The following is a 13,846-nucleotide window of genomic DNA, read 5'->3' on the forward strand; positions in this document are numbered from 1 at the left end:
CCCAACCACACTCGCCCCTTGCAGACTTTGCTCCTACGTCTTGAGGGTCGCCGCCCCCCACGCGGCACTGACCCTCACCCCTCCTCTGCCCCCAAATCTGCAATCAAACCGTCCAAACAAGCCACCGACCCAAAAGCCACCACAGCAGCACGCTTAACGCAGCCCCGCCGCCGTTATACATACTCGCGACACACTGCGAGTTTCTCAGAGACAGGCGCGGCGAGCGGGAGCTGGGCGGAACCCGCGGGGAAGCCGCACCTGCCCCTCGTACTTCTCTGACAGCGCCTTGAGCAGGTCGGCCGCCGCGCGGCGCCGCGTGTCCGCGTCGCTGCCCTCCGCGTCCCGGCGAATGTACTCCACGGGGTTCATCTCAAACATCTCCTCGTCGTCCTCGCGCACCTGATAAAAAAGGCGGGAAAGAAAATCAAAAAACGTCATTCGAAATTTGAGATTTGAGGTGACACGTGGCGGGCAGGAGAGGGGAGAGGAGGGGTTGGTCGGGGCTGGCTGGAAGGGGAGTGCAGGGGTGGGGGGCGGGCTCGTGCGATGCGTCGCGCTTGTGCAATGTGTGCAGCAGCGCTCGACCGCGGGCCAAACATGTGGCGCAGGCGTGAACGAAAAGCCGTTCAAAACCACCATTTGATACACACATGGCACTGCAGGCCCTCTCCTTCCTCTTCCTCGCCAAAACCACCCAACATCCCGACAAGGCCGGCCGCAACCCCGACCTCCCTCCAAAACCAACCCAAGCTTGCGTCACCCCCCCCCTTGACGTCGCACATCTCTGTTTATCCCCCCCGACCCACCCAAAAACAAAACTGGGCCACGCTGCAGGGGCTCACCATGAGGTTTGGCAGCACGATGGACTCGCAGACCTGCTGCAGCACCGCCGCCTCCGCGAACAGCTTGTGGTGCACGCTGCGCGCCACGGTGGTCAGGAAGCGCGTGGCGGCCATTGCCAGGTTGTCCTGGCCGCTGCGGCCGCTGACGCTCGTCAGGAGGTGCCACACGTCGGTCACAAAGGTCTGGGGGGGGGGGAGGGGGAGAGTGCGGATGCGGTGTGCGTGTCGCACACATGAATGTATGTGTATGTGTATGCGAGAGAGAGGGAGGAAGAGAGAGAGAGAGAGAGTGTGTGTGTGTGTGTGCGCGCGCGAGAGTGGGTGCGTGTGCAGGCGCGCGCCCACTCAAGCCGCAGGGCCACAAGAAGTTATCAACCACACGCACAAGCGTTGCGAGCAGCTCCTTGCCCCTGCCTCAGCCTACGCTCATAGGTCGGCCGCGAATCCCCCCTGAAACAATCCATCCCTGAGTTGCGCCCTACCTCCCCACACGCACACATCCGCACCTGCATGAACCTCTCAAACTCCTCCTCATTCATCTCCATGAACAGGTTGATGTTGGCACACACCGCAGCCTGGGGGGAGGGGTGGTGGGGTGAAAGCAGGGCCAGGGGTGGTCAAGGGATTTAGGTTGGAGCTTCAGGGGGGTGTCTCAGCATGGCAACTGATCCAGGTTGGTGTTTTGTCAGAAGGGGGTATGAAGGTGTGCTCTGTGCTGAGGGCGGCAGGCGCACAAATTGAGGCCCATGCGAGCCCTGCGCTCCTGGCATCAGGCCGCGGCGCCTGCAGGCGCGCTTGCGCGCTGTTGGCACCGCCACCTGGCAACAATGCACACCCACGGTTATCTGTCTCTGTCGCTCTCTCCCACACACACTTCCACCCCCCCCTCCCCCACACACACACACAAACAAACACACACTCACACACACACAGGTGCACGGTCGCTTTCGAATGCACACCTTCGATGTCTCACCCTTTCCTCAACAGCCACCACATGCGCGCCCCCACCCACCCCCCCAAACCCCACCTTGAGTCCGTCCAGGGGCGCCTCCTTGGTGGGGTCTGACTCAGCCAGGCCCGGCCCCTCCTGCAGCCCCAGGAAAGAGTGGAACTCCCCCATCCACGCGTCAAGCTGGGACTCAAACAGCTGATGAGAGGGAGGTGAGTGCGCGCGTGTGTATGTGTGTGTGGTCGTGAGAGAGAGTGTGTGCATATGTATGCGTGTGCGGTTGAGAGAGAGGGCGCGCGCGCGCGTGTGTGTGTGTGTGTGTGTATAGAGGGGTGAGGAGAATGCGTTGTGAGGAAGGAGCCGGGGGACTGCATTGTGTAAAACTGTGAGTTTGGAGGCGGAGGCTCGAGGTTTTTCGGCCCGCGCAGGCCGCGGCGCCTCGACGCGGTGCCTATGCCGCCAACACGACGACCCCATCCAGTCGCCATCACAAAAGCGCAGCGTCCTCCTCCTGCCCTGCCCGGCTGAGGGGCGACCCGGCCGCGGACGCGCGTCTGCGCAAGACAGATGGATCGCCAGCGCGTGCAGCGCCGCGGCGCACCGGCGTGAGTCCCGGGGAGTTGAGGCTGAAGAAGATGCGGCACAGCAGCCGCAGCGTGCCCACCGCCAGCCGCAGCTGGTCGCCCTGGCCCTGCGCCGCCAGCTGGGGCACCTGCGGGCACGGGGATGATGACGTCACCAGAGGGGGTTTTCAACGTGTCACAAACGCAGGTCGCTGTGTGGGCGCACGCCCCATATCCTTTTGCCTGCGTGTCGCCGCCGCAACAGTCGACGCCGCAACCACTTGCGACTGTGTGTCACCGCCGCAACACTCGACCCCTCACCACCAAACCTCTGCAACCCCACCCTCTCAAATCACCATTGCACAGCCTGATCAACTTCCTGCAGCGAGACAGGCCGTTGGAGGCCTTGCTTACAAAGTGGACCCCCCCCCCCGCCGACCATCCCCAAGGATCCCGACAGCGCACAACCATCAGACCAACAAAGCATCACACATTTCACCACACCGACAGCCCTACTCCCCCCCCCCTCCCCCCAAACACACCAGCTTGCTGATCTTCTGCAGAGCCTCGAGCGCCGGCGCCGCAAACACGTCCTGGCTGGCCGCCAGCTCAGCAACCAGCGCGTCGTTGCCGATCTGGTTCCTGGGGTGACAATGGGGGCCAAAAGCCAGGCTCGGCGGGGATTCAGCGAGGCGATTCGTATCTTGGAGCGGCTGTCAACAACATGGCCTGCCCACCGTCAGGAAGCACAGCAGCGCGCAGCGGCGCCGGCACATGCGCCAAGCCGCGCCGGCCATCCCCCGCAGCCCCCGCTGGTTCTTGCCCCACCCTCCCTCGGCCCCGGCCGGCCGCACCCGACACGCACTATGCATTCTGCATTCTGCATTATGCGCGCCCCGCTCCACCATGCTCGTACCCATTTCCCGTTTCCCTGACAAGCCCCCCACCTGTATCTCTTGAATATGCTGTTTGCTGTGGCCGCCACACCATTAATCGTGCCCAGGTCGTCCGTCTGCAGCCGCGACACCAGCTCAGGCAGCAGCGTCGGCCACCTGGCGCGGCAGGCGGCGACGCGCGTTTGTGCGCAGCGGCCATGCGGCACCATGGTGTCCGGCTCAGGCGTGTATTTGCGCCAGCGCGCTTGCCTGCCGGCCCGCGTCCCTGCCGGCCTCATGCTAGGAGCTGCACGTTGGACACCGAAGCCAGTGCAAACAATCCACGACTGCGCGTCGATCCGACACACCCTCCGCCTGTCCACCTCTTGCGAGTGCAGGCGCATGCCAGCGCACGTGCGTGCACACGCACGCACACCAGCCCCCACACACCCACACGCGCCCGCGCCCGCGCGCGTCTCCACACACTCGCACACAAATACCACTGCACGCCACGCCAACGCACACATCACAAGCCCCCAGGGCCATATCCGTACAAAGCCCATGCCGCGTCGCCCCCGGCCCCCCCACCTGCCCGGGAAGTCGTGCCCGCTGATGATCGCCAGCGCCTCGCTCAGCTGCGCCCGCACCAGCTGCGGCGTGCTGAGCATCAGGCCGGTCAGCAGCTGCCGGATCTGGTCCTGCACGGCCGCGGCCGGAGAAAGTACAGAAAGAATGCGACAGGGTGCAATACAAGACGTCGGAGGGGGCCAGGGAGAGGCGGGATAGCGGCTGTTGGGCGCCCTTGGTGCCCTGATGGGCGGGCCCGCGGCCCGCGGCCCGTCCGTGTCGGCTTGCTGTTGCTGTTTGGCGGCCCGCCTCTCGGCCATGCACGGCCACATGCGCTCGCGCCTCGCAGCCTGTCACCACTGCCGCAGCAGCCGCCGCAGCAACTACAGCGGCTGCGGCGACGGAAGCCGCGCCAGCGCCTTCACCGCTGCCGCCCCCGCCGCCTGACCAAACTCGGAAGGCGAAGCGCCGCCAGCTTCCCGCAACCGCACCTTCTCTCCATTCGGAATTGGCTGTGTCCCCGCCTCCTGCGCCACCTCTGTAGGCACCTGCGCGCAGCAGCGGGTGTTGCCAGGGTGCGTGTGTGGTCGCCCGGTGGGTTCCCAGGCCGCTGCGTGCCGCGCCCGGGCGGGCTGGTGGCGACGGGGGCGCGGCTGCTGGCGGCGGGAATGCTGCAGCCGCCGCCGGCCCACGCAAGGAGCGACATGGCAGCGCGGCTCGCAACCGCGTGGCCGCCAACCCACTGTCTAGCAGGCAGGGCAGGCGCGACCTGCGGCGACGACTCTGCCGCGGCTGGGTCGGTGGGACAGCTCTATTTGCGAAAGTTTCGACGCCGAATGAGCCGTCGCAGGAGGGGGCGGCAACCCACCCAGCGATACTTGACGAGGTTTTTAAAAGTCACTGCCGCTGCCAGCCGGATGTCCAGGCCCAGCGCATCCCCGGCCGCCACCACCTGCGGGGCGGTGCGACGCGCGCGACAGCATCAGAGCACACGTCGGCAGCGTCTCCAGCGCGGCGCCGCTGGGCGACCCTGCCCTGCGCAAAGCGTTCATTGCCGCTGCGTGAAAGAGCCTTTGTATTACCTGGAGTACCAATATGCCATATCCGGGTTGCTGTGAGACGGCCTTCAGTTGCTCCTCGGCCTGCTTGATCACGTCCTGTCGACAACACGGAGGACAGGTGAGCGCGCTTCTCATCGCCGGCTGCTTTAGCAACCTTTTGCCCTCGATGCCCATCGCCAAGCCGCCGCCTCACCCTGTCGTTGGCCACTGTGCGCGCGAAGACCCCTGCAAGCTGTGCTACTTGGCCGTCCATGCTGCCTGATGAGCGTGATCGCAACAAACAACAAAATCAGCCCAAACGCGCAGGCGCTGGCCTCTGGTCGTGATCCATTCGAGCACACGGCATCGTGGGTACCCGGCAGCTTCGCAATGTTGTGATCTGGGCAGTGCCTCTCCGTGCCTCCAAGCCAAAAGTCACACCATTTCGACGTCTCGAAGGACAAAATCATTCTTTTGGTGCACCTTTGCACATCTGGCGCGCGCTGTCAAGCCCTTTCGAACGATCCACGACCTGCACCTGCCTATCTGACATACAAGGGCTTTGTCGACTAGTATCATCCCGTAGATCTGTCTCGAGACGGCAAGCCACGGCCCCTAGCCTTCTGGGCGGCAGCGCTGCGCAAAGATGTGCGGAGTCGCAGGTAATCGCAGCCTTCTTGAGCGCTGTCGCGTTATGCGAGTTTAAAATTGGCGCTGAGTCCCCCCCCAGCAGCAAGACTGCTGCGCGGCGCGCGTGCAACACCGATCATAGCTCGTCGTCGCCGGCGTGGCGCATGCCGCCGTCACGCTCCGACCCTGCCGTGCGCCGCGCCTGCACGCTGCGCTTTTGCAGGATGCTCCGTCTGCGCTGGCGCCTCCATATTCTCGGCGTTCTTCATGTTCCTGCTGGGCATATTGATAAAGAATAACTACCAGTGAGTTGACTAGGGCTTTTGACCGCAGCAGCGACGTGCAGCAGCGACATCCCCACACCCCCTACACAAGCGCAGCGCAACCTCCATGTGGCGAGACCTTCAATATGACCGCCCACCACCCATGCCCACGCTGCCCAGGTTCATCGGGGAGTGGTATGAGAAGGAGCCGCCCCACTACGCGCCCACGGAGGACCAAATCGCAGAGGCGTCGCGCAGCTGCTTTATTGTGGGCGCCATTTACATTGGCTGGATGGTGCTGGCCATCGGCTGCATCTGCTTCCAGAGCGCGCGCAGCAAGGTGCGGTGATCCGCGAGCGGCGCGCGGTCCAGCCCATGGCAGCAGCAGCAGCGGCGGCGGGCAGGGCGCATTTTCGGTCAGGCGGCAGCGGCAGCGGCGGGAGCAGCAGCGGCCGCCGCGGCTTGAGCCATGAGTCGCGCAGGCTCCTGGTCGCTCCCTGCGGCTCGCCCAACAGCATGTGTGGAGTGTGTCGATGCGGGCGAGCGGTGCATGTGCTTTCGGGTGGTGCGCAAGTTCTCTTGCGCAGAATGGCCTTGTCAGCCTGAGGCTGCGGCACAGGGGTGTGCTGTGCAGGGCAGGGCTGCATCGGATTCATCTCGGCCGTGAAGGTGGCCTCCTCCAGGCCACATCTGTATACACACATTTGAGCATTGTAACTCCCTTCCGTGGAAAGCTTGTCTATGTAAGTACACGCATCGCTGCTGGAATGGTGCCCAGGGGATATGGACTTGCCAGGAGCAACAGCAGCATCACCAGGGGCAGCAATGGCAGCGGCAGCTCGGCAGCGGCAGCTCAGCAGCAGCAACAGCAACAGCAGCAGGAGCGGCACCAATGGCAGCTCAGCAGTGAGGTGTTGTCACTGCGGCACTGGGTGCGAGCACAGAGCATCAGGCGGGTGTACCGTACTTTGTCACGACAAAGTGGCTCGGACACGCCTGCAACAATCATCAATTGCATCAACTCAGAAAGCTTCGGTGGGACGCTGGTTGCAGAACTCAAGGGACCATGGCCAGCTCACTGGGGACAGGGACATGTCAAACGTCGCCAATTAGAGCTGGTGGCCCCATCAATCGCAGGGCAGCAGTCCGCGTTGCGCCGGTGCTGCGCACTGACCCGATCTGGAGAACTGTGGCGCGCTCCGCCCCTGTTTGGGACGAATCTATGACGCTTGCCGACCTCAAATCACAGCTAGACCATGCAGTCGAGGCGGAAGACTACGACCTGGCCGCACGTATCCGCGACGCTCTGCAGTGCGTGTGCAGCATCCGCTGCGACGCCGTCGCTGAATGGATGCCCCAGCGTGTTCGTGCGTGGGAATGGCCAGCATGCCGGCATGTGCATCTAGACTGATTTGAGCTCGCAAGCGACCGCTGCCGCGCCGTCACCGTGGACGCCCGTGTGCGTGTGTGTCCCAAGCAGTCGCCTGCACCCAAATCTGCAGGCAGAAGCAAAGTGACGCTCGGCTGGCTGTGGAGGACGCCAACAAGCGTTTCTACGACGCGTTCGCATCTGGGCGCATAGAGGTTCGCTGCCGCTGACGGCGCGGCGTGCGACGCCACGCTGCGCGTGCTGTGCTCTGCTGCGCTGTGCTCTGCTGTGCTGTTCTGCGTTGGACGGCAGGGCAAGCCAGGTGTTTTCAGCGATTTTCTTCGCAAACCTGGCATTCCTGACTGGCTGTTGCGGTCTTGTCTGACGCCTGCTTGCCACAGGAGATGAGCAAGGTGTGGGGCAAGGGCGACTACGTGCAGACCATCCACCCGGGGGCTGGCGTCATCTCCGGGCGCGAGCAGGTGCGCGCGACGCCACCACCCTCGCCCCTGTCCACTGCGGCGGCCGGGCCTGTGCCTGCAGCCCAGCTCAAGAAGCCACGCTTCCCCAGCGGCATTCCTTGCTCTCCCCTTGCTGCTCTGCCGCAATCCGGCACCACCCCAGTCTTGTCGCCGCCAGCAGCTGCGGCCCCTGATTTCAAACCCCCATCGTACCTTGTTTCTCGTCCTTCACAACAACACCGACCAACCGACCGACCATTAAACCGCTTGTATCCGACCAACCAATGTGTGTGGCGCCGCCCCAGGTGATGGAGAGCTGGCGCTCCATCCTGCGGGGCGTGCGGCCGCGCGCCTTCCGCATCACCGTGGAGGACGTGCGGGTCTTCGCCAGCGACAGCAGCGGATTTGTGACGTGCACCGAGGTGGTGGACGCGGACGATAGTGAGGGCAGGTGGGCAGGGGTCAGGGGGCAAGGCGGGGCGGTGTTCAGAAGCAGTGGCGGAGTGTTGGTTTTGAGATGGCACTTGTGGGTGGTGGGAGGTTGAGGGCAAGGGACCGCATGCTGACCTGGTGCGAGTGCATCGTTGGTGGCGTGAGTGCTGCGTCTGTGGGTTGCTGTTGGGCCGCCGTTCTCGGCGCTGCGGCGCGGCGGTGGAGAGGGCGGCGGCGCAATTGTTGTTGGACACACCAGCAGCAAGTTTGCCAGTCGCTAGTAACTCTCTGCAAAAGCATCCAAACCTGCCCCAGCCGTACAAGCAATTCAAATGTGCCCCTGGCTTAAGCTCCTGGCTCAACTTGAGCCAGGAGCACGTTTGAATTGCTTGTGCGGCTGGGCATCTCACGTTTCACGGTCACCTGCCTCCCCTTCCCACGCACTCCCCACGCCCATCCCTGCCCACACCCTCCTTCCTCAACCAACCCCCTTCGCCCCCACACTCACCCAAAAACAGGACCATCGCCACCAACGTATTTGAAAAGCAGAACGGGAAATGGGTCATCACGCACCACCATGGGTCTCCCCTGATGCGCTTCAGGTAGCTGTGGCCTCATCTTCGGCGGCATGGACCCCTTTGAGCCTGGCGGCAGCCCTGTTGCGGCTCTGTGGCAGCTTGGGTGGCAGCTTCCATGCGCATTCCACCCTGTGCACGTCCACCAGTGTTTTGTCCAGAGAGATTGACGTTTTTTGTCACGGTATGTGCGCCTGATGTCAGTGCACAGTCCCATGCTTGTTTGTTTTTCTCCTACTCAACATCAAGGTACTTCGTCCCACCACACAATTCAGCACAGCATGGAGCCTCCCCTGCATGACGGCACATGAGGTGCTCGCGCACGCGGTTGCATGCCTTTTTTACCTGGTGTGTTGTGCAGCTGCTCGCTCCGTTTCGGTTTTGTAGCTAGTCGTGTGACCCGTGACCTGGCGCTTTCACCATGTGCGTTTGGCCTGGTCACTCTCTCAGTCTGTTGCATGTGTTCGAGCATGTTTCGTGCTGCTGCTGCTGTTTTGTGGTTTGTTGATGCTGGGGCCGTTGTTGGCGCAAAAGCAGGTGTGGTTTTGACACGCAGAAGTGTCGAATCAATCTTGGAATGCATCTCCATTGGAACCACCCCCCGTGCTGACTCAGTAGCATGTTTGCCTCGTGCCCTGTCGGAATCGGCCAGTCCTTGTGTAACGTTCAACACGCCTCTGGACCTCTAGAGCACTGTGCAGCCGTGTTGGGACCCTTGGTTGTTTAGAGGGTGCCCCCGCTGGGTCGACCACAGCCAACAAGCTGGAGAGGGCGCATACTGTGAGCTGGCGTTCCGCCTGGAGCGACTCAGCTGCCCCAGGTGGAGAAGCTGGGTCACAGACAGTAGGGCTTCCATCTGCACGCCGGCAGCCAGGTCACCACCAATGATGCGCTTGGCGCCGCAACAGCTTGATCCACTGAATGCAGTAGGTTTGACATGCCTCTCCAGCAGCAGCATCTTCGCGGCCCGCTGGCGTGCCAGTGACTGCTGCATTTTACAAAGGACCCATTTCATTTGTGCACCTTCTTATCGCCATATCTCTTTTGATCATGACAAGGATCGCTCTCAAAACACGAGTGGTTGGCAAACAACAATGGTTTGACATATATTCATAAACTTTCCCAACGTTCTTGTGAAAGAGGTCACTAGAGCCCCGCCGCGCCTGGCTGGGTAAAACCCCAGCAGGTGCACCCCACCTCAGCGTCCCCCTGCTCAGCACCTCTCGGTCTGTGCGCCCTGCGTTGAAATCTGAATGTCCCGCTCATTCTGAAGCGTGAGTGCAGAAAAGGCCCAGTGTGGAACACGCACAAAGCGGTGAATGGGGCCATACTTTTGGGGTATGTGGCAGTAAGAATCTGAGTTTTTTGCAGACAGAAATTGCAGAAACGTCCGCTGCATATGTTTGTCCAGGCCACATTTATTTGTGCTTATTCTTCCAGGCAAGGACACTGCATTGCAGCAAATCGTGGAGCACATCTTCTGTGCCTCCGGTTTCTGCTGTAGGGCTCTTCTCATCCATCCACCCCCTCATGTCCAGCCGCTCGAGCCCAGAGCCCTCCAGCCCGCGTCGCCCGCAGCGGCGCCCTCACAGCCAGCTGGGGGCGGCATTGCAGGCGGCGCGCTGGCTGGGCGGCACCTGCGGCTGAACCTTGATGCCCGCGATGCCGCGCTTAAGCTCGCGCGCCAACTCGTACACGATCAACTGCGGGTGCGCGGTTGATGGTTAGGGTTTTGAAGGGCACGGCCACCCTTTGCAAGCGGCGTGCATGCGGCTCTATCTGGTGCCTGGGTGGTACCGCCAGTGTAGCTGGGTGGGAGGGGCGCGGAGCAGGGTGTTTGCAAGCTGAACATCCTCCCAGAACTGCTGCTAACGGTGTGTGCCGCAGCCAATGGCTCGATGTGCGGGGCCATTGCTCTCCGTTGTCTGCCGTACTCGGCACCCTTCTGGCCCCACAGCGGCAGAGCGACAGCCTCATCAGCACATCCCACGGCCAGGTCGACGTATCCCACCTCAGGGAGCCCGAGCCCGCAGTAGTGGAGGCAGTCTGGGAGGATTGGTGAGGGCAGCAGTCAGGAAAAGGGCATACTGTAGCAAGGCGGAGCCTCACGGAACGGTTGGGATGATTTGCAAAGGCGGCCTTGGGGGGTAGTTGAGGTCAACACCCAGCCATCCCGATCTGCCTTGCCCGTCATCATCCGGCCACAAGCCTACTGTTGCCTGCAATACAACCCTTACTGCCAGCTGGACCGGCGTGCCAGACACCCTCTCCTCCAGCCGGCGGCCTCTGCCACCGACCCTGGGCTTGTGAACGCGCCAGATCAGATCAAGGCACCCACCTAGCTCCGAAGTCGCCCGTGTGGCCGGGTGCGCGACGTGCAGTGGAACGCTGTAGGCGTAGCCCCCCAGGACGGGCAGCCCGTACTGCGACAGGATGTCCCTCGCGGGTGCGTTGAGGACGCCGCCGCGCGCCATGAGGGCGGCGGCGGCAGAGCGGGCGTTGGCGTTGACAAACAGCTCGCCGGATGTGTAGTTCAACCCCCAGCCTGGAGGCGCGGGTGAGGGTCCAGGAGAGGGCGCGCAATGTGCAATGTCTTCGTTGAGGTGTTCCAGGTGGGACATGGGGATGTGTCTAAATCGGGGGACGTGAGGTCCTTAAGTAGGGGGCGAAATGGCCTTCCTGCACAGCAGCGCAAGGAAAGGAAGTGGCGGCCCAGCCAGCCAGTCTTGCTGCTGTGTGTTTGCCTCACCCCTTCATCTACTTTAATATGTCTTCGTGCGCTCACCACTGGGTGCTGCTCGGCATATCTTTTTGCTCGTGTCCTTGTCGTGAGTCATGGGGGTCTCTCTGTACATCACGTGGGGCCACTTGCCTTTTGTCTTCTGTATATGGTTTGAGAGGGCAAGCAAGACTTCAGCGCTAGGGTGAGAGACGGTTAGGATGGCAGCAATAGTGGCACTTGGTTGATGTTGGGTAGCGACAAGGCTGCGGCAGCGGGATGGGGGCAGGATCAGGTGGGCTGTGCGCTGAGTGGTCTGGGGCTGATGATGTCACCCGCATCGGCCGCCCACCTGGTAATCCTCCCCAAGGGCCTTGACCGCCGCCTTGAACTTGTCCAGCCCCGCGGGGCCCTCCAGCATGTGCCAGGTGCCAAACCTGGGTCGATGCCCGTGCCATCGGGTTGCGTGGCAAGCAATAAATCAGGTGGGACTGTGCTGCACAGTGTCGGGAACCTCGCCCATGCACACACGCCTGCGGCATGCAGCCGACAAACAGCACAAACAGCGGTGTGTGATCGCACGTGCCTTGATTACTTCTTTAGAAGTTTTGATCAGCATTGTGAACGGATCACAACGCAATTGCCACCCACTGGATTACGAAAATGTCGCTGGGCTTGGCCATGCCCTTGTCCCGGAGCAGGTTTAGGACGCCGCCACCGCCCACCTGCAAGGGTGATGAATGCCGAAATCATAGAAGACAGTGCGCATAACATCCGGCAGGACAATGGGGGCTTTGAAGCCGGTTTTGCACGCCAGTGATATGAGTTGTTTACCTCCTGCTGGCCAAGGTGGAATTATTGGACAGCTAGACCCCCTGCATTGCCTGTATATTGCCCCACTCCCCCGGGGTCCACTTGCATGCCATAACCCTCCTTTCGTGAAGGAAACAGCAGCGTTGCTTCCACACCTGGGGGTTGTTGAGCAGGCTTGACCCCAGCACTGACTGGACGCGGCACACCCTGGTATTGCCCATCAGGTGCAAGCACTTGCTCTGTCCGGGCATCCAGGGGAGTTTGTCGATCTGACGGACTAATCCCTCATCAAACGACACCTGATGTAGTGACGGATGGATTTGGGGACATTGGGTGCTGGTGCTGTTGGTGAGATGCGGGGTACCCAAGACAAATGCTTGCTATGGTGGGCAGTACACGTGCCATTGCTTGCCCTGGTCTTCACCACACCTCGCCATCCCACCTTGCAGTCCTTGCCGTCCCAAAAGTCAAACATGAAGCACTGCAGCGCCTTGAACAGCTGCTTGGTGTGGGAGTCTCTGCAAGCATGTTAAGCATGGCCTTGCATATAAAGAGGCAGGTTCGAGTAATACCTCGCCCGGAGGATCGCGCTGCTGTGGGGGTGTAAGCTCATCGACATCACACAATTGTGTGCCAGAGTGCTGCTTTTCTGCATGTGCACCAACCGCCATCGCCATCAGGAGCCACGAGCTACCCATCTCCCGTGGCGCCGCACCCTATCAGCCAGAGGGTGCGGCCGCGGAGGTAGGGCCACAAGTCGCAAGGGGACGCCCGCAAGGCGGCGCCGGCGTGCAGCTTCTTGGCGAGCTCCATGCCCGCGGCCCGCTGCTCGTCGTTGCACACTGCAAAGGTCTGGGACGAGGTGAGCATCTTGCATTCCTCGGCCCTGCGGGATGTGTTGGTTTGTGCTGTAAATATGGCGCGTTGGCGGCTTTGTAGACGTGCGGTTGCGGTACCAGGGCCCTCTGAACTCAGCGGTGTGTGTGCCGCGCTGTCCGCATGCGCTGCACGGCGCGGTTGTGCCGCAGTGCCTTCGCGCTGGTGCTTGCGATGCATCGGGGTTGTTGCGTTTGCTACCGCTCTCACCAGTAGCCGCTGCGCGGACAGGGCTGGCCGCTTGCGTCGCGGCACACTTCATTGTTCAGCACGCCGCCCATGAGCAGGCCTCCCGTCCGCGCGTTGCTGTTCGGGTACTGCAGAGGGCAGTCTGCGGCATTTGCAGCACTCATAATAGTCACCAAAGCAACTACGAATGCCCAGCGGGCCCCATCTCGCAGCATCGCGGCCAGGACCGCGCGGCTAGTACAATATACTCGCCGCTTCCGAAAAGAACGCTGACATCAGAAGCTTTGATAAAAGCATTCAAAAATCAAAGATATGCATGGTGGTGTCGAGGGTGGGTGGGGTGTCTGCAGCAGTCACCCATGTGGTCGCTGCTGGGCGTAGCTCGATAGCTGCGGCATGGCATATGCTGGACGTCCTGCTGCATCGGGGGCCTTGCAGCCGTGGAGGTCAGCCCTACTGCACAATACTTTGATACATCGTTTGTTTAAGCACTCGCTTGCACTCACGCGTGTGTGCATGTGCGTGCGTGCATGTGTGGGTCCTGCATGGTGTGTGTGTGTGTGATGACTCCTGCTGTAATCACCCTCCCTTGGAACACCAATTGTCAGGCAGTGTGACATTTTCAGGTGACCAGATTATAACGGTCACAGCAGCCCGTTGTTACAAGCGATTGCGGCCGCGTC

General features: G+C 61.9%; 4 protein-coding genes across 4 annotated transcripts; 2 read left to right on the forward strand and 2 right to left on the reverse strand.

Annotated features, from left to right (window-relative positions):
* Positions 1 to 204: 204 nt before the first annotated feature.
* MNEG_7711 (putative Exportin-2) lies at positions 205 to 5,110 on the reverse strand (the record flags this gene model as incomplete). The annotated part of the gene is made up of 11 exons (XM_014043813.1): positions 205 to 399; positions 843 to 1,025; positions 1,349 to 1,417; positions 1,870 to 1,989; positions 2,393 to 2,503; positions 2,897 to 2,996; positions 3,302 to 3,406; positions 3,818 to 3,927; positions 4,288 to 4,344; positions 4,665 to 4,748; positions 5,051 to 5,110. The coding sequence occupies 11 exons, from the start codon at positions 5,108 to 5,110 to the stop codon at positions 205 to 207; spliced, it is 1,194 nt and encodes a 397-aa protein (XP_013899267.1).
* Positions 5,111 to 5,482: 372 nt separating this feature from the next.
* Positions 5,483 to 6,078, forward strand: MNEG_7712 (hypothetical protein; the record flags this gene model as incomplete). The annotated part of the gene is made up of 3 exons (XM_014043814.1): positions 5,483 to 5,498; positions 5,690 to 5,771; positions 5,910 to 6,078. The coding sequence occupies 3 exons, from the start codon at positions 5,483 to 5,485 to the stop codon at positions 6,076 to 6,078; spliced, it is 267 nt and encodes an 88-aa protein (XP_013899268.1).
* Positions 6,079 to 6,104: 26 nt separating this feature from the next.
* On the forward strand, positions 6,105 to 8,597 carry MNEG_7713 (hypothetical protein; the record flags this gene model as incomplete). Its single annotated transcript, XM_014043815.1, has 7 exons — positions 6,105 to 6,247; positions 6,508 to 6,661; positions 6,979 to 7,040; positions 7,232 to 7,313; positions 7,500 to 7,580; positions 7,865 to 8,010; positions 8,510 to 8,597. The coding sequence occupies 7 exons, from the start codon at positions 6,105 to 6,107 to the stop codon at positions 8,595 to 8,597; spliced, it is 756 nt and encodes a 251-aa protein (XP_013899269.1).
* Positions 8,598 to 10,152: 1,555 nt separating this feature from the next.
* Positions 10,153 to 12,968, reverse strand: MNEG_7714 (hypothetical protein; the record flags this gene model as incomplete). Its single annotated transcript, XM_014043816.1, has 9 exons — positions 10,153 to 10,269; positions 10,578 to 10,612; positions 10,905 to 11,111; positions 11,352 to 11,448; positions 11,638 to 11,722; positions 11,937 to 12,010; positions 12,254 to 12,337; positions 12,541 to 12,616; positions 12,814 to 12,968. 9 exons carry the CDS (start codon positions 12,966 to 12,968, stop codon positions 10,153 to 10,155), a joined length of 930 nt encoding a protein of 309 aa, XP_013899270.1.
* Between the last annotated feature and the right edge of the window lie 878 nt (positions 12,969 to 13,846).

Source organism: Monoraphidium neglectum (assembly GCF_000611645.1).
Source record: "Monoraphidium neglectum strain SAG 48.87 unplaced genomic scaffold scaffold01392, whole genome shotgun sequence".
NCBI lineage: Eukaryota > Viridiplantae > Chlorophyta > Chlorophyceae > Sphaeropleales > Selenastraceae > Monoraphidium > Monoraphidium neglectum.